This window comes from Odontomachus brunneus, unplaced genomic scaffold (assembly GCF_010583005.1).
Source record: "Odontomachus brunneus isolate Ranch 3 - 2012 unplaced genomic scaffold, Obru_v1 Obru_scaffold_035, whole genome shotgun sequence".
Taxonomy (NCBI): domain Eukaryota; kingdom Metazoa; phylum Arthropoda; class Insecta; order Hymenoptera; family Formicidae; genus Odontomachus; species Odontomachus brunneus.
In genome coordinates this window covers 2,415,253-2,440,837 of record NW_022639485.1, presented here as the reverse complement: position 1 = coordinate 2,440,837, position 25,585 = coordinate 2,415,253, and the positions used below count along the sequence as shown (strand labels likewise).

The following is a 25,585-nucleotide window of genomic DNA, read 5'->3' as shown; positions in this document are numbered from 1 at the left end:
AGACAGGGAGAGACAGGGAGAGACAGGGAGAGACAGGGAGAGACATATCTCTTCTATATTTTTTTTCGTGACCTAACCAACGCGATGACAGCTATTTACCTGGTAATCTGACAGGTGCAAACGACACGAAGCAAGCCACATGAAATGAGCTAAGCGAGAGAACCAATTAGTATCGCAAAAAAAGCGGCAACAATTAAATCTCTTACATGCCTTTTTTTAGAGAGGATCATGTTCATATTGCCGATCACAACAATTACTTGTCTGAAAAGTTGTAACATTGAAATTCTAAGAAATGTGCCACCCAGTCCCGATCTCTGTACGACCCTGGTGCGGCCCTACGAGGCCGCCGACTCACAATTCGCACATGATTCACAATTCGTACGCACGCATGTTGCGAATGGAAAGAGAGAAGACACGACGGTCGCTGACATAAGCGCTGAGGTGGTGCTGACGATCTCCCGCGGCAGCGGTTTCATCGGCCACCGTCGTCTGCTTCGTTTCACTATGCTTCGCGTTCGCATTCGCGCCGATCAATCGAGCGCGGTGTCCGCGTGGTATTTTGATTATGCAATCGAGCGGTGCGCGCGGCGCCCAATTGGCCAGTAAATTTCAGGATGAGCCTACGTCCTTTCGTAATAATGATAAATACCCGCGGCTGTGTGTCCTTTTTCCCTCTACTCCTCTTCTCCCACTTGCCGCCAGCGTGTTTTTCCCCGAGATGATCGCGAGGTCGCCGGGCCCGATTGCGCAATGCAATTATAATGCGGCCCATCATCTCGGACGTGCGCGCCACGAACTTCTACCTTTTCGGCGATACGAATTCGCAACCCGACGTGACGGGGTCTCCTCTTAATTATACAAGCCGTTATCCCACGCAGACTCGCGGAGCAAATCCGCCGAGTCCTCACCGGCTTCCGTCCGGGTCATTAATCAGAAGAGCGCTTCGAGGAACCTCGGGGATAACGCGGCGCCGAGATAGCCTTCGGCGATCATCTGATCGCCGAGATCGGCGGTCGCCGGCGAAATTTTATCGCCATGTGTCGTTCAAGTTTGATTTTCGGCGGATCTGAAGTTTCCTTTTTTCGCAATAACTTTCGATTTTTATGTGACCTATTGATTCAACTCGAATTTAAGAGACTCACGGTTTGTCCCCGCGGGCTTTCGTTGTCATCAGATTACAGATCATAGAGGTTCAAATCAAACTTTCAACCAAGTTCAGGTTTTTTGTATGCCAGATTCTGTTCTCGCGGTAACTCTCGACAGCTTAACTTAATCTATTCATTCGATTCGAGTTGAAACAGAGTTGTAGAAATATCAATTGAACTTCTCTCAACTTAATTATTGATTTGAAAAAATGTGTGTCGACTCGACTAACTGACGATGGACTCGAGCAGAATCAATTGCAGAATGTTTAGAATTGACGATTGATTTCAATTGAATTTATTTAAAGATCGTTAAATTGACGGTTGGTATGAGCGAAGGGAATTAGAGAATCGTTCAATTAACGATTGAACTTGGCAAATTTAATTAAAGGCCGTCTAATTGACGATTGAACTTGGTCGTGAAAAAAATTTATACGAAGGGAAAAGTGGCGTTTTCCATGACGCGACGAAAGTGGACGAAATGGACGTGTTGACGCGTTTTCTCGCGGATAACGTAACACACGCGACCGCACCAAGAAATGTCATAAGGTTGAAAAGCAAAGGCACGAGTTTTCCATTCGAACACGTAGCGCGCGACCAGAGAGAACACCACTGTCATGTTAAACAGCGAAAACGCCGCACAACACGACAGAGACTTTTGTCGACGCTCGACAATGGCTCTGTATTCTTCCCCGAGAGCCGCTTCATTCTTACACGATGGAAACGTGACTCTCCGGGGACGGAGAGTAGCGTGAGTCGCAGATGCGATAAGCAGCCGGCGTAATTAGAGAACTTTCCATTCTTTTCTCATGCCTCACTGCACGATAATGCACCGACAATGAATGATACGTTATCCTACCTATTAACGTGTCACTTACTTTCTTTTTACTAAAACAAGAGAAAATTATTGACGGAGTAATTAAAATTTGACGGAGGAATTAAAATTTTTATCAAATTGTTTCATCAAGAGATAAGGGGAGAGAAAGAGAGAGAAATGAAGAAATCAACTATTGATTGGTTAATTATTGATTGATTTATTTATTTACTAGCTAGAAAAATTCTCTTTCGGAAAAAGAAAAAAGGCACGTGATGCATAGGAAAGAAAAAGGCGAAATATATAACAGAATAAAGGTATAACATATTTCAATTAATACTTTTTTGTTAAAACAAAAAAATATGATTGGCACCAAAAATAGCTATTAACTTTCCACGTACAATGTTGGGTCTGTAAGAGCTGAATAAATATTGAATTACTTATGAATACCTTCGTACAGTCCGTTCAATAAAATTTCAAAATAACGCAAATTTTTTTGCAGATTTTAATTTTATTATGTTATTATCTTTTATAGTTGGGCCTTTCCTACATCTTTGAAAAAAATGTGTCGAAAAATGTTGATTTTCAACAATAACAGAGACTTTTAAGTTACCCGAGGATATTTATTTAATGAAACAATTATTTCGTCATAATTGTAATATTTTCTTCGCGTTGTCGCAACTCTGCTTTAACGCCACGTGCTAATTAGCGTGGTAACATCTTCGTTTACTTCCCCGTCTCGACATAAAGTATAATCAATGAAGACATATCGCACTGGGATCAATCCTGGCGCTATCAGTGTAGAACGAGACAATTAGAAAGCGTACGTGTGCGTCTTACAGACGCGCGTCATGTTTTAACAGCGCTAAACACGTAACCGCGAACATTCGCACGTATTACGCAAGAACCTATATTTGCACCTTATATGGTTGACCTGGCCGCTCACCCGTTGAACGCACGCACCCCACGCTGATTCAGCCTGTTTTGCTAAGAACGTCCATCGAACGTTAAAGCCGAACGCGGCGAATTGCTTTCTCCGCGGCGCAACGTTCAATAGTGCAACGCGAATTCACGTCATCTCTGGCTGCGAATCTCTATTTGTCATTCGCGAATTATGACACCTCTGCTCTCCTTGCCTCTCTATCTTTCCCTCTCGAAGGGTGAGATTATATCGTGCAGAATTGCAGAGTGAAAAATTCAGGTACAAAATGTATCTGGTTCTTATGAACCAAAAATTCAATTCCAGAAACCAGAATTTTTGTTTCCAATCAAAACGCGTTTAGCAATGCGTAATACAAGTTTGATCAAATTCTCATGAAACGCACACGTTTCATAACACAATTACCTTCAGACAAAATTCTTTTCTCTATAGAGACACCGAGGAACAACTGCGATCGTTCAATTACAACCTGTGACTGCATAAAGTATACTAAGCGAATATTAATTTGCCCGCATGCTTTTTTTCTTTTTTGTTTCATTGCACACCGCAGTCGTTTGTTAGATTGCTTATTTTCACAATCCGCCTTGTGATAGAGACAAATACTAATGAGACAACTTCATGAACCACCTGTTACAAACGGCCATAAGATTACACGTTGATGCCCATTAACTTTGTCGAGTCCCCCTTTTAATATCGCGTCTTTTCGCGATTAACATTCCATCAATGAGTAACGCGTTTATAAATGGCGGTATTGGCTCGGTAATCCGATATTACAAAATGTACGATTCGCCTACATTAACCGTCTGTCGGCTTTAACGTTAGCGTTGCCGAGAAACACTTTATTGTTAACACGCCGTCGCGTATGAATGTCATCCGAAATATTAATAGCAGGCGACGGCTGTTTACGTAGCGCGAATTCGCCGATCCTTGACATTTACTACACAGCGAAGTTCATATAATTTGCATAAATGCGACGGAAGTATTTGAGTGAATGCCTAGCGCATAGCGTTTCTTTTCCTGAAAGTCATAAATGCTACGAAATATACTTCTCCAGATGAGACCCGAATCGCGGCTCATAAAATCTTTTGGATCACATATACTGAATGTAAAGAAACGAATGGTTAGTATTACTAAAGCTATAGTTATTTTATGTCTGAAGTTACCTTACATTTTTCTTAGATTTTTGCGGGAAAGCGCAATTTTTTATAATTTTTATTAATAGCTTTTAATTATTATATTTAGTCATTTTTGGCACCAATGTAAAATGTCAACAATAAAGATATTCTCTAAATAAGAATACTCTTTTATTCTGTATAGATATTTTGTAAGGAACATAGTAATAATTTTTATAATAGTAGTTTTCAGTTAATCTTTTGCGTGCAACCACATTTTTTGGAATAAGAAGTTGTAAGCAGAGAAGAAAACTTTTTTTTATAGTCAGGAAAATGATGTTTATAGTGAATAGTACTATAGTGTTAGTGAAAATAATTTTGCACGCATTGCTACTATATTGAGAGAAAATACTTGAGATTTTATTTGTGAACATACAGTTTATTTCTATAAGTAAACTTTATATCTCACAAATAAATTCTCAATATTTTTTCTCGAAATACTGTTTTTCTATTTGAATAACAAACACCAAACATCAAATATTTTTTCTCAGAACACGAGAAGAATTTCGAATTATATCGTATTGCACGCCGCCAATTATGACAAAATATTTTTCTACTAAAACAACATTCACGGCATTCTCTGTTTTCACGTAGCCGTTCATTTATGCGCGTGCAATCTTCCCGATAGGCTCCTCGCAAAAGCAACCTAAGCACTTGGGCGATTACCCAGGTGATTTTATCGAATATTTATTGGCGCACTCTTCCGCGTGTGCCTATTAGCGACAATCGCGTGATTAGAAATTTCAACGCCGGACTTGTTACTTGCGCAAGAGGCGCGCGTTTTGCACCTCGTGCGTTCATCATCGATCTGACTTCGGCTGGGAAAAACGCTGCCGGTCGGTCCATCTCGCTTATCGGTCAGCACATCGTTCGTGGCCTCTCGCTTTCTCCGAATGTAAATGAGACGTCGAAAGGGTACTTCGCGAAAGTGATCGATTGTTTGTACTTCATTTGCGCGAGTCTTCGCGCGGCGTTCAGTAAATAGAATAACGCGCGGGTGTGTATGCAAGCCGAGGTGTTTGCAGTTGCAACATGCTCTAGTAATTGTCCTACTTATCGGTTCAACGTGACGATCGTTCGCGATAAAGTAGTACTTTACAACATGAATACTACGTGCAACGCGAGAATCCGAAATTGAAAATTTTGCGTTCTCTTACCCGCGTCACGTTCTTCTAATCACGTTGCAGTTTAATCTATTCAAGGGTAAATTTATTAAGATTAGAAGAAAATGATTTTATTTTGTAGTGACAAAATTGTCATGTCACTTTAAAAAATTAAATATCTCTTTAAAATTAAATCACATTTTCCTCTGATTTTAATAAATTTTAATAAATATAAATATTTTAACAATATTTAATATTGCTATAAATAAATTTTAATAAATATTTTTATTAATTATATTTTATACTTATATTAATATTGTTTGTAAATTTTAATAAATATAAATTAACAATAATTTAACAATCAATGAATTTATTAAAATCAAAAGAAAATGATTTAATTTTAAAGTAGTAACATTTTTTGCATAAAATTTGTATGTCACTTTAAAATCAAATCACACACCTTTCCTTCTGATTTTAATAAATTTTAATAAATAGAAATATTTTAAAATACATATAAATGAATTTATTTTAAAACAAGTTTATTTAATTTTAAAATGAAAAAATTTTGTCATAAAAATGTTATATTATTTTAGGATTAAATAATTTTCTTTTTTATTTAATAAATTCGGGTATTGCCGAAAAACTATAACAAAAATTATTAATAAAAAATATTTTATTTTCTGTCACTTTAAAATGGAATAATTTATGATAATAATGATTTCATTCTAATGTGACAGAAAATAATGATTTATTTTTAAAATGGTTTAATTTACATTTGTAAATCATGTATAACGAGATTTTCTTTTATCTTGCGGTACTTTGCTGTGATGATATATTCGCAGTAATGTCTGTGATATTTCCTCGGCAATATTCGAATTAACGAAAAAAATCCGAACACATCTAATCATGCATATATATGTCAGCATTTCTGGAAAGGTTAAATTTAAATAAACGAAGCACAGCTGAGCTTCTCCACTCGTCGTCGCTCGTGCGTCGAACTTCCACTCGAGCGCCCCGCGCGGGGAGAAAAGTCGCGAGAAAAGGATGATTACTCATGTCGACGGTGAGCGGTTCGCAAATAAATCCCGTCACAGATCCCGTCAAAGGTGCTGCACCACTCCGGCGGGGGTGTTTACGCGGAGAGCCGGGTCACGTTGCCGTTTTTCTCACTGAACCGCATGTGCCGCATCTTGCGCTTCTTCGACGCAGTGATCGCCTCGCAAGAATGTTGCCTGAGTCCCTTTACATAACTGCGCGACCGCGTAATTTTCTGAAAGACGTCAAGTGAACTCACACACTGGCTTCAATGAAACCAGTATATCGTTATCGTTAGATTCTTCCTGCATAATCCTCCCCTTTACATAATAATGACATTCTACGCGGATGATACCTCGATCACTCCTAGATCACTCTCGATGGACGCGTTTCCGTCTCGCGATACAAGATTATGATGAGTCACTCGCAAACAAGAGGACTTCAGGCTACGAGAGAAGCCTTTTAATTTTTGTATAGACTCTCTAAAGTGCAATCACTACAATATATTCTTCACTGAAATGCTGTACTTGTAACTTCACCCAAGCAGCAGAGTGACGTCAAATGGCATATTAATAACGTCTTAATGACGTCTCTAACGTCAGTAATACGTCATTAAGACGTCTTAAGATGTTATTCTGCTACCTGGATTGTAAATTCAAGCATGTTATTGATTATAGACTGAAGTCTTTATAGAGTATAGACTGAATCTCTTTTTACGTGTTTCTTGTTTTAAATCACGTCATTTAACACGTTTAAATTACTATTAAGTTATAATCTATATATTTCAAACACGTTAAATATCGTGATTTAAAATATGCAGGAAGAGTTTCACCAAATTACATGCTTATGCGTGCAGGAATAATACACTTGAATTTGTAGTGTGTGATGGTTCACTTGCAAGTATAACATTGCAATCAACAAAAGTTCACTGAAAAGAACAGTTAATACCCAAATAGCAGAAACTGCGAAAAAACGTCCAAAAAATAAAAATCCTGTAGACACTTTTAAGAATTTTAAGCCTTTTTTTAGAATTTTATGCTATCTGAAAAGTAGTGACTGTTTCCATTATTGACTTTGTAAACACAGACAGTCACATTGCACACAAGGCGTGTGGACATTTAAATATACAATCAATTGTAGACGGAAAAAGTCAATAATGGTCGACGCAAAATGTATGTGAATTACGAAACTTATTCCACCTACAAATAAAATAAGACATGAAGTATCAAGTGGATTCCTTCTTATTTTATTTATCTATTGAGCTTCGCAATTTACATCTCGCATTGACTCTCATTAGCTTCTTTCCCCTGCAATTGATTATACGTCCGAAAGTCTTAATAATTTATTTATTTTTACTTTCAAATGTATTTCATTTATTATAAATATTCTTGATATGAAACTGTAGGATAATTCAGGCGAAACGAAAATCGACGCGTGTTGCTCGGTTACAAAATTCTACGGCAACTTCTACTGAAGTATCTGCATGCAAGAATTACAGATCCGTTTCACAAATTCGCATGGGAGCACGATGTGCCGGGTACAGTTTGAATGAGATAAGAGGATTCATAAGTATTGGATGACTCTTTAAGTGGCGCGGCTGTTCGCTTGAAGGCGTAAAAGCGGACTAGTTACCCCCTCGGGGGTGCTTTGAATTCCTCGGCTAATAACCTTTCGTGAAGTGCGATAATCTATCCGCGAACGTGGTCTGCGTCATTGACTCGCTCGATAAAACGGCGTGACCGTAAGAGATGCCTCTGCGATTATTACGTCGCCGCGAGCGAACTTCTTGTCATTGTGGCACAATGGGGTTTCTCGCAATGACACGTTGAGTGAGGAACCGGTCCAAAGCAAACATCCACAGATACCGACGTATTCGCAAAGGCCAGAGGTGGCCTTTGGCCTAGGCGGATAGTGGCGATTTGATGGACGTAATCGATTGACTCGGATGATACACCGCGGATACATGGATCGAGGCGAAGCGTGCAGAAATTGCCCGATACAATGTTTCACGCAGCGCTAATCCCCGCTTTAGCAGCGTAATAAGCTTCCTCGCGAATTGCGAAACGGCAAATCGCAGCCGCGCATTGGCCTCTGACAGCTCAAATCGACCATTGTGCGTCCATTATCATTTTTCTAATTCGATTTTTCGCGTCTTTGCGTTTTGAGCTATTGTTCCCATCGCCATTTTATTGTGCACGACGTCACACGCGTTGTGCCCCGCGTCGTTACGTGCCCTCCGGCGATCTGCAGATACGTGTGCGCATCATGCACTTCGTACACTTGTGCAATTTTGCAATAGTTTTATGACACGCGCGACTACGCCGTAAATATGCTAATATACGGTATTGCGATCATATAACGTTGCGACGTTAACTAACGTTACGTTCCGTAATTGCACGGCAATTAGAAAGGCGCTGCGCAATCGATGCGTGAAAGTCAATGTTAAATTCGAGCCCGCGCCCGGCCGCGCGTATTTCCACGCCACCGAGATCTTCCTTGAGACGCCCGAATAAAACTATTATAACTAAATACGGCTATAAGATTGTGCGTGGGCTCTGATGATGTTTCAACCAAAATTATAAAATTAAGAACATCAACGCGAGATGTTCAAACAAAGAGTAATAAGTCTTTAATATTATAGAAGTTTTTCATTAAAATCCTAATTTTGGGGAGAGTTTACAAGAAACAAAAAATAAAAATATAAAAATAAATAGCACACTACTCCCACAAGGAACACATATAAAAAGTGTTTTGTTTTGTTAAATTAATTTGTTTAATTAGAAAGTGTTAACTTCCGGTTTTAGTTCCAAATATTTCAATTTTCGAGAGGGGACAATCTTTCTCTAAAATCGCACAAACAAAGCTAATATTTCAAATTATGTAGTTCAAGTTTCAATTAATTCTTAACAAACTCGTTTTGCTTTACAACTTCCTTAATTTCGTATCGCACAATTATATTATTCGATTAAAAAAAAAATCCAAAGAGTTCGCTGTTTTTTCAACGAAATTACTTTTCACGTACAAATTTTGTAATATTTTAAAGTCTTGCGAGATAATGTCATGTAATATTTCAAAAGAAGACATTAAACTTTGGACCGAGGTGAAAGTCATTTTCAAATTAATCGATCATGCTTACGCAGATGTGGATTTTGGGACGCGCGATTTTCATTCGACGATCTGTATCGTGAATCTCTCGCGGGTTGACTCCCCGGCACTTATACAGCAGAAACCTTTCGCACACTAACAAGGTACGCCGGCAGAGGCTATCTTTTCCCATGGCGCGCACGTTGCCATCCTTCCATATAAATTACACGGCTAAAGGTCACCGGACGTTCCTTCGAGATCGAACCATCATTCGTCGCGCAAAGACGATGTCGCCGTCGCGAACGGTTACTGCGATTTTAAATCGCCAGCCAGAAGCCTCGCTTGACTTTCAGACTCCTCTAAACGTACCTGCACGTTAATGATCGCGATGCACCTGCTAGCAGGTGTAGAACAACACGTGCGCTCTCGGCGAACAACGTGGCCTTCAATCTTTCAATTACTCGCACGATCTCTAAACATAAACGGTAAAAATTGATCAAGGAAATATTTATTTTTGTATTAAATACTGTATATCTAAATTACTCTATACCTAAATATTAAAAGCGTTAAATATATTTGCATGGAAAAAAATATGATACATATAACTAAAAATATTTTGTTGTGAGTAGTATAGTTAAATCACACAGTTATCTTTGTGTTATGATAATGTATATAGTTAATATGACTCGGTAATTAGTTAATATGACTCGGTTACTTCGCTACATCAACTACATCAACGTAGCGCGCTATCTGTTTGTGACAACAATACGGAAAAAAGTTTGGTTAGCTTAACCAAATATCTGGTGAAATATGAGTAAACTAAAAATTCCGATTGAAATTATTAGAATTCTGTTCAACAAGATTTCTGGTTAACCAAAAAATTTGTACTAAAATTTAACTTGAGACAGTTATTTCTGGTTATTTCTGATTAACCAAAAATCTTGTTTGGTTAACCAGAATCTTATTAACTTGAACAAAATTTTTATGACTTCAACCGGAATATCTGGCTCTTTTATCTTTCATCAATTATTTAGTTAATCCAATCAAACGTTTTTTCCATATAGAAATCGGTTGAAGCGGTATTTATCATGGATACACTTTGAAGCAACCAGATATCGTCACAACTACAAGGCCAGTAACTCATCGATTGCTTTGTGGTTGCAGTAACCACATAATTAGTTGTCCCGTGTTTCACTATCAAATCTGGTTGACATAACCAGATTTATGTGTGGACTAACCATACTATTTTTTCGATATGAGTATGAAGATATATTGCCGAAATAAATCAAGCAATAAAAATATTAAAATTGTCAACAGCACACACACTGAGAGAGAAAATATCTAAGAAATAAAAAATTTTATTCGGTGAAGATACTAAATTATACTAATGTAAGATATCATATTTAGACTAGTATAAAATATATCGATATAAAAAAAATAAAATCTGATAAATAAAAAAATATATACTAACTAAAACCTCAGATTTCCATGAAACTGGTTGTTTATTCTATTTAAATAAAATAATGTAGTTGAAGTAAAGTCTTAGTGTAGTTCTAGAAAATGTTTTGTTGTTTCAAATAAAACGAACGTTGCTAGGCGAGACTTTTTGCTCGCTCATTCATCCTCCAACAAAAAAGAAGACACCGTTACAATAAATGGCAGTGTTCGCGTCGTAGAACGGTCGGTTAATCAATGAAAAGACGATATACTATAATCCACGCTCGCGAACCTTTCACGATCATCGCCGCATTATACAGCGGCTTGTGGCCGAGACGCGTTATGTAAGACCACCGTGGGTGAGGCGTAAGATTATCCCACGGAGACGATCTTCGATCTATTACGATTGCGTACGTGAATGTCTCGGTTATTTAATTATTGCGAAAAGAAAGAAACACAAGAGGAAAATTCCCCGAGTCGAAATTTCGATTCTGCATTAACCCTGCAAGTTTAGTCGAACTTGAAGGACCAATGAAGAATCGGAAATTATAACTATATAAGGTTTATACTTTTCTTACCTTAGTGTTGTAAATGTATGCTTTACAACATTCTTCTCTTCGTTGAGACTTGATGAAAAATTTTATTCACTTTTTGTGAATATGTAACGGGAAAGATGATGTTTTTGCATATATTATACGTTATGTGTATAACTGATATGTATAACTGATATATATATATATATATGTGTGTGTGTGTGTGTGTGTGTGTGTGTGTGTGTGTGTGTGTGTGTGTGTGTGTATATGTACAACGAAAAGATAACGTTCTTACATATATATTTCTATCATAACGCAATATTCGACAGAAAGTTGCGCTTCAACGCGTGATATAAACAAACACTCGGCAGTGTAAATTCTCAACACATATCCACAAAGAATTAAGAATTATTTAACGTTCGGTTATATCACAATATTCTACTTGCATTGTTAATACAAATGTTAATTCTGTTTATTATTCTACTTCATGTTCATTTTCAATAAGCAATGTATTAATTTTATGTACGATAATCGAATATTAAACAATTAATGTGAGTAAATAATAGGGATAAGAATTAAATAAAAATCACACTTTCTTTTTTCATAGTACTTCTCTTGCAGAGTTCTTAAAACAGCCGAAAATGAAAAAACGAAGATAGTTATTGTGTGCCCAATAATGCAATACGCGAATGGAAATTTGAACTTGAAATTGGTATAATAAAAATTGTTCTTTGAATAAAAGCGAAACGACAGCAGATGCATTATTAGAAGCACAAATTAGCATTTGCAAAAAAAAAACATTAGATTCTTAGGTCGAGATTCACAATTATAAATTATTTATAATCTTTCACTTAGAGCATAATTAATTATGAATTTATACTGCTAAATTCATATGGATCATTATTCAGTTATTTGAATCAATATTTCTTGTTGTATAAAATAAATTGTTTAATAAGTAATAAAAAATTTGTCAAGCTATGAATATTTTCCAAATAATAACGGAATCCCAGCCTACTTTTCGACTCGGGGATAATAAATAATTTGACATACCTGGAAATGTATGACGTATCGCTGTCTGTATCCCGCATCCTCCATTGCCGCTTCTCGATCCAATATCCTGGCTTCCTGATAGTTCCATGACACTCGCACTGGCATTCACACTTGCACTGACTCTAACAATCGCGTAGTACATACGATTGAAACACGTGTACTAAATAACGCGATATCGGCGAACACACGATTGCACATATTTCAAGAGTCTATTAAAAATTTACTCGTCCGCGGAAATAATAACTAACGTGTCGGTACACGTGCTCCGCGATGTGCGCGTCGCTTGCCGGTCCGGAACACAATGGAAACACTCGGAAAATTCTGTGACACGCGGAAATAAGTTTAACCGCCTTGAAGGTCCTGAATGTTTTGAAAGTAACTGTTGATGTGATATCGCGGCTGGCGCTCATCAGGTGGTGACGTTGCCGTTTTTTTTATTATTTTGGTACTCTTACACGTCGCGTGTTTCCTCCGTGCCCGAATATTAACGTCTCGAGGCGAAGATGAACGAGTACACAGCGACATGGAATACACATATAGATGCGATAATTATCATTTTCGTTGAATGATTAAAATCGTGTAGAAAATATTTACAGCAAAATTTATTAAACTCTAATACTATTATTTTATTTAACGCAATATATGCACGGCGCAATAAAAACGTACGAAAATATATTGAGTCTAATTGTAAAGTCTCTAACAAATTGATATTATTTGGAATTAATAAATTAAACTGAAAGTTATCGTGTTGTTACAGTGGAAGCTGCTGTGGGCGGCCTTTCTGGTGGCCGTGCTCTCCACGTGTCATGCGAACGCGAGTCGTGACAGAAGTAAACGTGCCATAGAGAACAGCCCTCAATTCCAGGGTTATGTCTATGAGCCACCGTCGAAACCTTTTACTCTACCCACTTTTACTCCACCGGGCTCGTAAGTAAAATTAAGCGTATTAGAAACATTTTAGAAACATTTAAAATTCCAGCACATACTGATTAAAATTGCTCAAAAAATTTTTTATCATTTACGAAAACATTTCATTCACAACGAATCGATTAATATAATCCTGTATAAATTCAAGCGTGTTCGTGAGACATAATTATATTCACAGGGGGTCACGGACGAGTATAGTGACAGTCAGGCCACCCACGGTGACCACTGGATATACTTACACTATTCCAAAGATTCCGTTGACAACGCCGACACCTAGGAGGACACCACCCCCTGTGACGGATGGATATAGTTATACAACCCCTAAAATTCCGTTCCCGACACCAAGCAAACCAACTCCGACGCAACCACCTCGAACACCACCTCCCGTAACAGATGGATATTCTTATACATCCCCAAAAACTACATTTACACTGCCACCAAGGACAACGCCGACACCTAGGAGGACAACGCCGACATCAAGAAGGACAACGTCGACACCTAGGAGGACAACGCCGACACCTAGGAGGACAACGCCGACACCTAGGAGGACACCACCCCCTGTGACGGATGGATATACTTATACAACCCCTAAAATTCCGTTCCCGACACCAAGCAAACCAACTCCGACGCAACCACTTCGAACACCACCTCCTGTAACAGATGGATATTATTATACACCCCCAAAAACTACATTTACATTGCCACCGAGGATTACATCACCAAGGATTACTCCACCACCACGAACTACGCCAAAAGATGACAGATACACTTACTTAACCCCAGACGATTCGTTTACACTGCCAACGAGAGTGCCAACGCCAACGCAACCACCAAGAACGCCGACTCCGAGTACAGGAGGATATGTCTATGAAACACCGAAAACAACTTTTACGTTCCCACCTATTATAAGAACACCGCCGCCAACGCCACCTCCAACACAACCACCTAAAACAGCACCACCATATATTCCTCCACCACCCCAGCCTCCTAGAACTCCACTGCCACCTCCACCTCAGCCTCCAACACGACCTCCCTATGTACCTCCACCCCCTCTACCTCCTACAAAACCGCCTTACGTACCTCCGCCTCCTCAACCCCCAACTCGACCTCCCTATGTACCTCCACCTCCTCAACCTCCAACTCGACCTCCCTATGTACCTCCGCCTCCTCAACCCCCAACTCGACCTCCCTATGTACCTCCACCTCCTCAACCCCCTACAAGGCCGCCTTACGTACCTCCGCCTCCTCAACCTCCAACTCGACCTCCCTATGTACCTCCACCTCCTCAACCTCCAACTCGACCTCCCTATGTACCTCCGCCTCCTCAACCCCCAACTCGACCTCCCTATGTGCCTCCACCTCCTCAACCTCCAACTCGACCAACCTATGTATCTCCGCCTCCTCAACCTCCAACTCGACCTCCCTATGTACCTCCACCTCCTCAACCTCCAACTCGACCTCCCTATGTACCTCCGCCTCCTCAACCCCCAACTCGACCTCCCTATGTACCTCCACCTCCTCAACCTCCAACTCGACCTCCTTATGTACCTCCGCGAACATCTCCGCCAACTTATCTACCGCCGGATTATAGTACACGATCACCCGGCACAACGCGACTCACCACGAGATATATACCTCCTGTGACAACTCCACGACCCATACCGCCTACAACAACTACACGACCGACTACGAGATACATACCGCCTGTAACGGTTCGCACCACCAGGTACACACCGTCCACGCAGCCACCTAGCTACCTTCCGCCGCACACTACTCGAGCCACCACGAGATATATACCCCCGGTGACAACCACACGACCTACCACGAGATATATACCTCCGGTGACAACCACACGACCTACCACAAGATATATACCACCGGTAACAACCTCGCGATACACCACTATATATACTCCTCCCGTAACTGAACGTACCACGAGATATACGCAGCGAACGACCCAGCCAGCGACATATCTCCCACCTCGTACACCAACCACCAGGTACACGACACCAACCACCAGGTACACGACACCAACCACCAGGTACACGACACCAACCACCAGGTACACGACACCAACAACAACCAGATACACGACACCTTCAACCACCAGGTACACGACACCCTCAACAACCAGATACACGACACCCTCAACCACCAGGTCGTCCACGCAAGCTTCCTCTTATGTACCACCTTTCTCCACCCCGCCCACGTATCTACCGCCAAAGACTACCACCCCTCCTCCGACAGAACCGAAAACCCGACCTTCTCCTTATCTTCCACCGTCAACTCCGAGACCGATTTACCCTACGGTGACGGCACCACCGCCACCTTCGCCCATTTACACCATCACTCCCAGCACTCCCACCCTACCGCCACCGACAGGAAGTCCAGCACCGCCCCCGACCTTGCCACCTACGACACCGAGGACCACCTTAGGTTACTACTACCCGATCCCCGACATTCCCTTCGAGGAAGGAAAGCGATGAGTATTCGGTGACAAATATGACCCGTCTTACCGACCAACGACATCGCTGAAATATTAGTATATGTAATATGTAATATTAGTGAGGATTATTATTTAAGGATTGACGGCGAGCGCTCGTCGGACGCTTAGAGTATCGCCTTTTTTGTATGTATCGACCGATTTTCATCATACGTCACGAAAACTTACAACGACGCGAGCGTTCCTTTACACGTATATAACGAATGTCAAAAAGAATAAAAGTTTTTAGAAAAATAATATCTGTGTGCGTATTTTCTTGACTGAATTACATGGAATCATATTTTCTTCATATATTAATACATTTATCACTACATTGATTTTTACTGATTATTTCAATGTTCAATTCAACTTTGAATCACTAATAAGTGATAAATAAATGTAATTCACGGTGCATATGTGCGTTAATTCTTCATCAGTTCCTCATATATCTAATTTAACAATAGTAATCTTTATTAACTGTAAGAAAACTTTTCAGTGTACCTGATACAGCCGCGAATTAGAATATACAAATAAAATTTGTGATAAAACATGCATGAGAAAAGTTGTAATTATAGTAAATATTTTTTATTAGAATACTATATATGAGATAATTATTTATATGCAGTTGGTTACGTTTTGTACGGAAATTAATGAAACGTGGCAATATTATAGCATCGGTCATTAGTGCCCACCATAGCAGTCAAGGTGTTAATTAAGATTCCTGGTTATATGGCTGCCGCTATGTTGGACCAGAAATGAGAAATAACATGCTGAAAATTCTTACGCGACTTCCAAATAAAAAAAAAAAATTGAATAAAAAAAACTTCAAATCACTTGAATATACTTAAGTTGCCCCGAAAATTAACACTTGTTTGACAATTAATAAATAGTCATAAAATTGATGCGATAAAATCATGAGAAGAAGCTAGTTAAAGAGAAAGGTTGCGTGTCACGTTAATTTTACGGTTATTTATTAACTGTCAAGAGAAAAGGATAGTTTTCAAGGCATTTTGCAAATATGCTCAAGCAATATATTTTTATTTGAAAATGGCACGCCAGAATTTTGGACATGCGTTCTCTCGTTTCTGACGTCACCAATTAAGATTTTCGCGACCAGGAGCCTTAAAATTTCTTTATGGTCTCAATTGTAATCGCGTGATCACATCGACTTTTATATTCTTCCAAGAGAAATAATATAATTCAGCATCAGTACGTCGAGAGAAACCTACGGGAGACAATACCACTTGTCTCTCATAATTCGCGTTGTATCATAGTTGATTTCTATAATCAGCTCCGCAGAACTCAGTGTTATTACCTCGAGCATCTGCTTTCAGACATCCGACTGCTTTCCATCGCTCCGCATGGAAGTGTGCAGAGATTCGCGACCAGGCGCTCGTCGCAAGCGAGGAGCTCGCTTTTACGCGATTCGACGAAAATGGAGCGTCAGCGTGTGTATTTAGCGAGTCAGCCACCGAAACGGTAGCGTAGCGAGGCTGAGGAGATTTTCCTCGCGTGTGCATTGTGCGCGAGCTGGCGGTGGCGGTCGGCTTTGCCGTCGAAATAAGTAGCCCATAACTGTTTGCCCGCCACGCCGCCGTAATGAGCCTCCCCCACGAACAAAGGAAATCTCCTCGCGCTCTTGATAGAATCTTCCAGCCGTGGTGAAAATGGCGAGCCGAGAAATGCGCGATCGTTAGTCGCGTGGGAAGCGTCGGAAGAGCAACGTCGCGTGCTCTACATCGAGAAAAAGGGAGACAGGCCGGGTACAAACCCTTTCGCTTCCTGCGGCATTCGACAGAGAGGGATCCTCATCGATCATTCGCAATTCGTATTCGGGCGATTCTGCAATGGCATAGTGAAACAAGTCGGCGAGCATGTCAACGGTAAGCTACTTTGAGTAAGAGTATCCAGTATCGCCAATGTGTAATCGTAAAGGACGCCAGCCACCAGACCTCGAGGAAAGCGATGCTTGAGACCAACAGGAGGTCTGCCATTAGTACGTCGGAGCTGGGCCTCTATTCGGATCGCAGTGATCGATACAACAGAAATCGCTACGGCCTGATCGTGCGGAAGTTTACGATCGGCGTTATGGTGGTGGTAACGGTGATCCTGGTGAGTGATTGAAAGAGTCGAGAGGTGAGCGAGTCGAGTCAGGTAGATCGATTTAATTCGCATCAGAAGATACATCCGTTCATTTCGCCTGATCATATCGGTGTGCACAAAAGAATTTATTTTAATCGCAACTTATTACTGAAAATGGATTAAATCACGAAAACTATGTTTTTAATATATCGTTTTATTATATTCGGTATCAATTAAAAGGAAACAATTCAATGATATAAGTATGCTTGTCAAATCTTCTAATGATGCAAATGGATTAATTAATCTATATTAATTAAAATTGATTTCGTTTGTTCGACAAATTTGTAACAGCAAATTGAATGTTTGAGAAAATACTAAGGATATGAATACTAAGAAAATACTAAGAATAATGTATGTATAATTTCTGCAAAAAGTCACATTGATTTGCATTGATGATCTATTAATGACGTGTTGACGTTGGAGATGTCATTAATGCATCATTAAAATATCATTTGATATTGTAATTATCATCATGTTTGCTAGATTTACATTTAAAAATAGAATAACTTTTAATCCAGATTCTAAATCGTGTCAAATTATTTGTGAATTATTTTTAGGTATAATATTTTTCTCTATAATTAACTTCTATCTCTACAACCAATAATTAATATCTCATTCTTTCTAAATTTTTTTATTACTTTTTAGATATGGGCAATAAAAATGTAGACAATTAGCTTTTTGTTTATCATTCTCTTTTAATGTTCCTGTAGCTTTACACGCTTATGATTTCTATCCTCATTCCTCAACTTATTTAACGGAGATTCCCTCGAAAATCCACCGCGGGAATTGCTTGAACTCGAGAATGATTTATGCAGTAATTAATAATCCAGAAATTATGCGTAACATCGTAAATCTCATAATCTCCCAAGTAGTTAGAATTAATCGTGTCTAGTTTAATGTCTTTTCGCGCACCTTAAAGATCGATATCTCGTTCTTTACGAAACGAGAAGGGGCATGTACTGCTTAACTGCATCTGGTCTGGCGGATCAATGTGTGTACGTGTGATTCCGCGCAATGAAACATTATCGATATCGCACTATAAATAATCGTCTCGTCGAGAAGTCGTTAAACTCGCGGCGCGCTGAAGATGTAAGATAACGTATTACAAGAACGCATCGCGAGTGACGCAATACCGATCGCTCAGCATTATTCGTTTTTATTATATTTGCTGAGCGACGTGTCGATCATTTCGCTACGTGCTCCGTTGCGCACGGACAATGACCTTGCACGATAAAATGTCTGTACAGCGATTCACCAGGTGATTCGCATCCTACTTCGCACGATTTTGCCGCACGCGCTTCATATGCATAACAATCAAATGGCGGCGCGAGATTTTCGCGAGTTTCTTCCACGCGCGAAGAACAATGGCCGTAATTACGGCTCGCACGTTTTCTCCGATGATTAATGTTGGAGGCAGCCGCAAACACCGCGTGTGCCTCCACGTATACGTGCACGTGTGGGCGTATGTGTGCGCCGGGGATCGCATTTTCACCGCGAATCTTCAAGTATCCCTACCATGCATGGCGAGCCAAGCGTCAAAGATTCTGCCTGCTTCACATATAGGGCGTTAACTGTGTTTCGGTACGGATTAACTGGCGGTTGCCATCTCGAAACAGGGTTAATTGAGACTTTGTCGTCTCAAATGCCTCGACAAACATAGAGAGGGAACAAGTTTGTTCTATTAATTGTCAATAACAACTCGCAATTTATTTTCCATTATCGAATCCAAGATCTAGCACCGAGTCTTCGTGAAGAATCGCCATTACTTTGCCAAGAAGTAGTGCAACTTTTATTTCGTTATCAAGGAGCAAGAAGTTTTCATACGCAAACAAACTTTTTATAAGACAAATAAACAATTCCATGACGTTTATTAAGATTCTCTTTATGTATTTTTTAAAGATATTTAATGTAAGATATTTTGAATATTTAATGTTTATCATTAAAAGAAATACGCCATAAATACTGGATACAAATAAGCTCTTTCGTTATATTTTGATGTCTTTTTGCCAAAATCTTCGTTTTCACAAAAATCCTCTTTTTCTTTAGCAGGACTATTAGAAAACAAAACGACACTCAAATATCCAGGGTTAAATACTATTAGAATGCAAAAGATTTGTTGTGTTTATCAAATAAAATAGAAAACGAAATTATCTAATTTCGAAAAGTTAACAAACGAATTTTATGAATAAAATAAATATTGACTTCGTACACTTTTTTTCTCTAAAAACTTCTTTCCAGTACCCAAACTTCCTATATAATTGATTTGAAAAATCACTTTCTATTTTCCTTTAAAACTCCAACTTCCTGTGCAAATTAAATTAAAAAGAAAATAATAAATCTTTTGCACCAATCTAATATAAAACGTATTACGTTAAGTAATTAAACTGAAATTCATTTTACTTTTACGCTGTCGCAGGTGGCGATATTCATGTACGACTTCGCGTCAGCCACGTCTGCAAACAGCAAAGTCAACCAAGAGACGAAGCACATATACATCCTGCAGAATGCCCTGAAGAAGTCGCCGAATCTCTCGAGGAAGTCAGTCAACTCCACGATCTTGCCCGAAGCCATCGTCAATCAGACGGACACCCTATTAGCGGAAAGTCGTAGTTCAGATGATGCAAACTACAAAAATTCGACGCAGCAAAACTCGATAGTGGACCTGACGCTGCCCGAGTCGCGTATTATGAGATCGGGCGAACTCGAGTCTCGCGCACAGAATTTGCACAATTTCAAGCAGCGGAAGAGGGTGCTGAAGTCCGTGGAAGATGACAAGGAAAACGCGGGACCCGAGGGCAAGCAATTGCTCGACAACCATGCGGTTGTTTATCGCGTAAGGCAGAGGTACGTCGCGAACGTGATCGATACCGCGATTATCCCGACGGCGATTTCTCCGTCGTCTCGCCATTTGTCAATGCGAACGATCGCCAAGAGCCAAAAACTTTTGATTTGAGTGAGCCGAGTGAATGAGGGAGATTTATGAGTCCCGATTCGGCGCGATATTGCGACCTTTGCGCGCAATGCAACGTGGAAGTGGCGTGGGCACATCTCGCGCAAATGTCGCTGTTTAAATCGGCGGATCTACACGCCGGTTCTATCGTCATTAATAATCCGAAATCGGCGGCGAATATCATCGACATTCTTTCCGATTACGAGAGACACTTTCTACGTTGAGTAACGATGCGTCGTTGCGCGGGCTCAGTTAATTTGTCAAACTGCACCTTGCACAGGATCGACGTGTTTCGCCATGTTTACGTTTCATCTTTCCATTCTCATATTATAATTGAAAAGTGAAAATGTATCTATGTACGTGTGTGTATAAGCGCGCGCGCGTGTATGTGTTTATATACACGTGCGTGCCTGCCTACCACACATGCAACGATAATATTTGTTATTACGAAGAGAACTGATAGGTACGTGTGCCATTTGCATGTACATAAAATAATAATAACTATGATTACATGTACGTAATCTTTTTCCTTCTTTTACCATTTCAATTTTCTTCATTTTCTCTTTCCCTCTCTCTCTCTCTCTCTCTCTCTCTCTCTCTCTCTATTTTTTTATATTTTGACCATACATAATAAAGTTATTATTATTGTAAAATAGTTGTAATTCTTATCAGAAAATATCTAACAAAAATTTATGCAAATATTCCCATCGTGATACATCATAAAAGTACGATATATATATATATATATATATATATATATATATATATATATATATCATAATATATAATTATGGTTTATTATAATTATGATATATTATAACATCGTTTTTATCAATTCGTCAGATACAAACATTCCGATTCAGACGAGGACATCAGCTCGGAAGAGGCTCGACCGACGCCGTTTCACTGGGAATTCAAGACGCCGCATCCGTCCTCGTTCAAACGGCCCAGGTATCCGCAGCTCTCGCAATACCGGTATCCCCAGTCGTCGAGGAATATACAGGACATCATCAAATACTTGACGAACGACGCGGAGATGCCGAATCGCGGCATCAAGTTCACCGGCGTCTACGTGAATCCGAAAAAGTACGACCTGTTCCCCGGCATAGGAGAAATGATGTCCGGCAGTGACAAGTCCGAGGAGGAAGAGGAGCCCCCGTATCCGGTCACATACAATAACGATCCTTTCTACCAGTACAAACCGAAACATCCGGCCGACGTCAACCTGTTGGCCACATCTAACGTGAGGTTCGTAATTAGCTCGACTTATTAACCTACTGAATTTATTAACCATTATTTATTAATATATATTGGATATATTAGACCATGTGCATCAGAAACGGAAATATCCGTTCATTTTACCTAGTGATTAATGGAGGAGATCGGGACAAGATGCTACATTTTTCAGAATCTCAAAGTTACAACTTTTCAGACAACTAATTCTTGTGATTAACTGCACAGACATAATAAGGCCAATCTTTTTAATGTTTATATGAGCAATTATTCTGTAAACTGTATATTTGTCTTGTAAGAACTGAATGCTACATATAAAATATATACGACCTTGCATCTTGAAAAATATTTTATCATTTAAAACAGTTTTGTAATAAGTAAGATTTATTATTGCTGTTCTGCTTGGAAAAAAGTATAAAGACATGTTCATATAACAATATAGTATTTTTTTTGTTTACATTAGCATAAGATCCACTTTACCTCGTCTATACATATACCCGATTTGAATCATTTTATGAATTTGATTTTATGAATTTTTTGAATGAAAATTACTTTTATTACTTTTATTACTTTTATTACCCAAAACAATATATCACACACTTGCATTACTGACGAAATGTTATCTGACGTTAATGTTAGTTGGTATTAGCTGAGTATATTCTGAATGTACTCAATGAGATTGTCGTTTAAGCTATTGCTAAATGTAAGTTATAAGGGAACGTTTTTTCGAATTTTGGCGTCCTTTGGTAGGCAAACTAAGGCCCATACAAAAAAATAAATATTATCACGTTTTTTTCATTAAAAAAATTGAAGGAAATAGGATAAGTACGAATCAAAATTGCTCTGGTAGTATTCATTGTGAGTGAACTTCAAAACTGAGATCTCGCGTTGGCTTTTATTATCTTCTCTCCTTGTCGATTGTGCATCAGAGATGCACAATTCAAGTTAACTTCTCTGAAAAGGCACATAAGAATACATGCGAGTCTACTAATAATCGAATAATCTTGTTTTAGGTTCTCGCCGAGCGGCATACATCGATACAGCCCTTATTACGATCCCTTGTACTCTCGACCCTTATTCAATTACAACAAGCCGATCGTGACAGAGCCGCAGTATGAGAACGTGGGTGGATATTCGACGAACACCTTGAAGAATCGGAAGCCGAAGCCGTTCAGCGTGATGCTTGACATTTACCCTATCACCGACATCATGGAGCAGAACAAGAAGACGACGTGGCCACTGCCGCAGGCACCCGCGGACGATTACGACTCCAGGAGGCCTGTGCATTTCACCAGGGGCCCAAAATTCTTTGCGTCACCTTCGCAATCGCCCCTTCCCCTCATAGCTGTGCCGAGTCCTACAACGTTGTCGGAAGATGAGGAAAGACAACAGATGATATTCCACTTGAATCTATATCCTCGGAAGAAGAACAAGCTTAACAGGTATATACTGAGAAAAAAAATATCTAAAAAACAAAATATATTTGTTTGCTGGACACTGATATACATATTTGGTTATTAATATACATAATTTCACATAAAATTATTTTCAAGTGAGAAAATATATACTTTTTTAAAACTCTTGGATACTCGCCTTTGGATTGATGACGTCAGAAGCGCATGTCCAAAATTCCTGAGTGACATTTCGAAATAAGAAGTTAATTATATAAAGGGACACTTCTGATCGCTTAAGTATACTTGTAAATCGCTTTAAAGACTATCCTTTTTTCTTGACAGTCGACAAATAGCCGTGAAATTAACGTAACATGCAACTTTCCTGTTTAACCTGCCTTTGCTCATAATTTTGTCATTTACTTTATTATTATTTACTGATTATCAGAGGAAAATAATCATTTTTAGAGCATTTTACAAGTATGCTCAAGCCATCTAAAACATTTTTTCGTACAAATATTTTTTTATTTAGAAATAGCACATAATTTTCAGCGTTTCATTTTTCATTTCATTTTTCGTTTCAATTTTCAGCGTTTCATTTTTCATTTCTGACATCACAATTCAACATGGCCGCGACAATTATTACAAAGAGCTTTAAAACCATAACTTTTCATGAAAACAATAGTCTATTTTATTTACATAACAGAATTTAGATTTAAGTAAATATGTTAGTATCCACTATAATCATAAGTATATTTTATTTTCTAGATATTTTGATCTCTCGATATAAGGATTTTAAGGAGTTTAATCGTTTTTACTGAGTCCAATTTAAGTAACTTAAAAATATCAATATTGTGATTCACTTTTTCTTATTTTATGTTCAGACACGACATCATTCACAGATCGGGATTGATGGGATCCGAGGAGCGACAGCAATTCGCGAAGAAGATAATGACACCGTTAGAGTCGATCGCCAAACATCTGACCGATCATTCTGCGATAGAGGAGTCCAAGTACGAGGAAAACGAAAATCCAAAAATAAGCAACTTGCCTTTAACACGATATCACGAGATCAGCTTGGACGATAAGGACGAGAAGGATGAAGGTCTCGAATTAGATAAGGATTCAGAAACCTATCCAAATCCGGATAACGAAGATCGCGTTGAGGAGAACGTCACCGTGCCTTTAAATCACAAAATAAACGCAGATGAAGAGTACGTCGACACGGAGAAGTACGAGATCGACCTACAGAAAACTACAGAGCCCACGAAGAACAACTATGCGAATTGCAACAACGCGACGATTATCGACAGTCCGAAGACCAAAGTGAACATAAGCGTTGACCTTTCGAAGGATGTCGATACTATCGAAGGATTTCAACGCTTCAGCGAAGGTCTCTTGCGTTCCGAATGAGTGGATAGTATGATTTAGGCAAGAGAATGTCGAGATCATCCCATCATTTTTAATGAGAGCTGTTGAATATTGTTGATGTATATTGTTGAACGAAATATATTTTTGTAAGGCTTCTGTCGCGATCTAATCTAAAGTCCCTGACCTCGAGATCTCCACTGAAAAAATCGATGTGAGAAGAAAGACGTCTCATAATACACTTATCTTTCAAGAGAGTAACACATCTTTGCTACGCGCGTGGAAAGCTTTGTTTTCTATTTTCTTATTTTTCTAACAATATTTCTATTAATATATAATGTAAACTTATGTTAAATTTCATAATAAAATATTGAAAAGAAAAAATGTTACAATTTGGATTTAAGCTTTTCACATGTGGGGTTAAGGTGTTTAACTTCCTCAATATCAAAATTGATGCGATTTAGCGATTTATTTGTCTAGAGAATGTTTTACGCGCGAAAAAGATCAGAAGTCATTGACATATGGTGTCAATTCCGTGGCAAGGATAACTCCACAAGGTGATATGGAGAGTGGATTCGGACTTGTAATAATAAACGAGTAAGACTTCTTTATTAATAAACGTCGCAGCAAGCTCCGGCTCGTATCCATCACGTTGAACATTTTTGGAGAAAAGAATGACGTCAATGTGCCTCCACGTAATCGCTCAGAAATTTCAATACCGCGACTACAATTAACTTGTACACCTGATTCGAACTGCTTCCTCGCCTTGACATTTTCCCGAG

The 25,585-nt window shown here is 39.1% G+C and overlaps 2 protein-coding genes across 5 annotated transcripts in view; both read left to right on the top strand.

Moving 5' to 3' along the window:
- The window catches only part of LOC116843704 (proline-rich extensin-like protein EPR1), a 29,366-nt gene extending 13,389 nt beyond the window's left edge, over positions 1-15,977 (top strand). The window contains exons 2-3 of the mRNA XM_032814351.1: positions 13,068-13,237; positions 13,416-15,977. Of these exons, the coding sequence (XP_032670242.1) occupies positions 13,068-13,237; positions 13,416-15,723 (2,478 nt within the window). The 3' untranslated portion in view covers positions 15,724-15,977. The remainder of the gene's footprint in view (positions 1-13,067; positions 13,238-13,415) is intronic.
- A 1,395-nt stretch (positions 15,978-17,372) lies between these two features.
- LOC116843771 lies at positions 17,373-24,962 on the top strand. 4 transcript variants are annotated; one of them, XM_032814516.1, is made up of 6 exons: positions 17,373-17,602; positions 17,655-17,831; positions 20,278-20,705; positions 21,655-22,059; positions 23,058-23,486; positions 24,338-24,962. In XM_032814516.1, the coding sequence occupies exons 1-6, from the start codon at positions 17,594-17,596 to the stop codon at positions 24,846-24,848; spliced, it is 1,959 nt and encodes a 652-aa protein (XP_032670407.1). In that variant the 5' UTR covers positions 17,373-17,593; the 3' UTR covers positions 24,849-24,962. The 4 variants fall into 4 exon arrangements, with proteins under 4 accessions (XP_032670407.1, XP_032670406.1, XP_032670408.1 ...); XM_032814515.1 differs by having other exon boundaries at positions 17,384-17,602; positions 24,320-24,962; XM_032814517.1 differs by having other exon boundaries at positions 17,385-17,602; positions 17,663-17,831; positions 24,320-24,962.
- Positions 24,963-25,585: the final 623 nt, after the last annotated feature.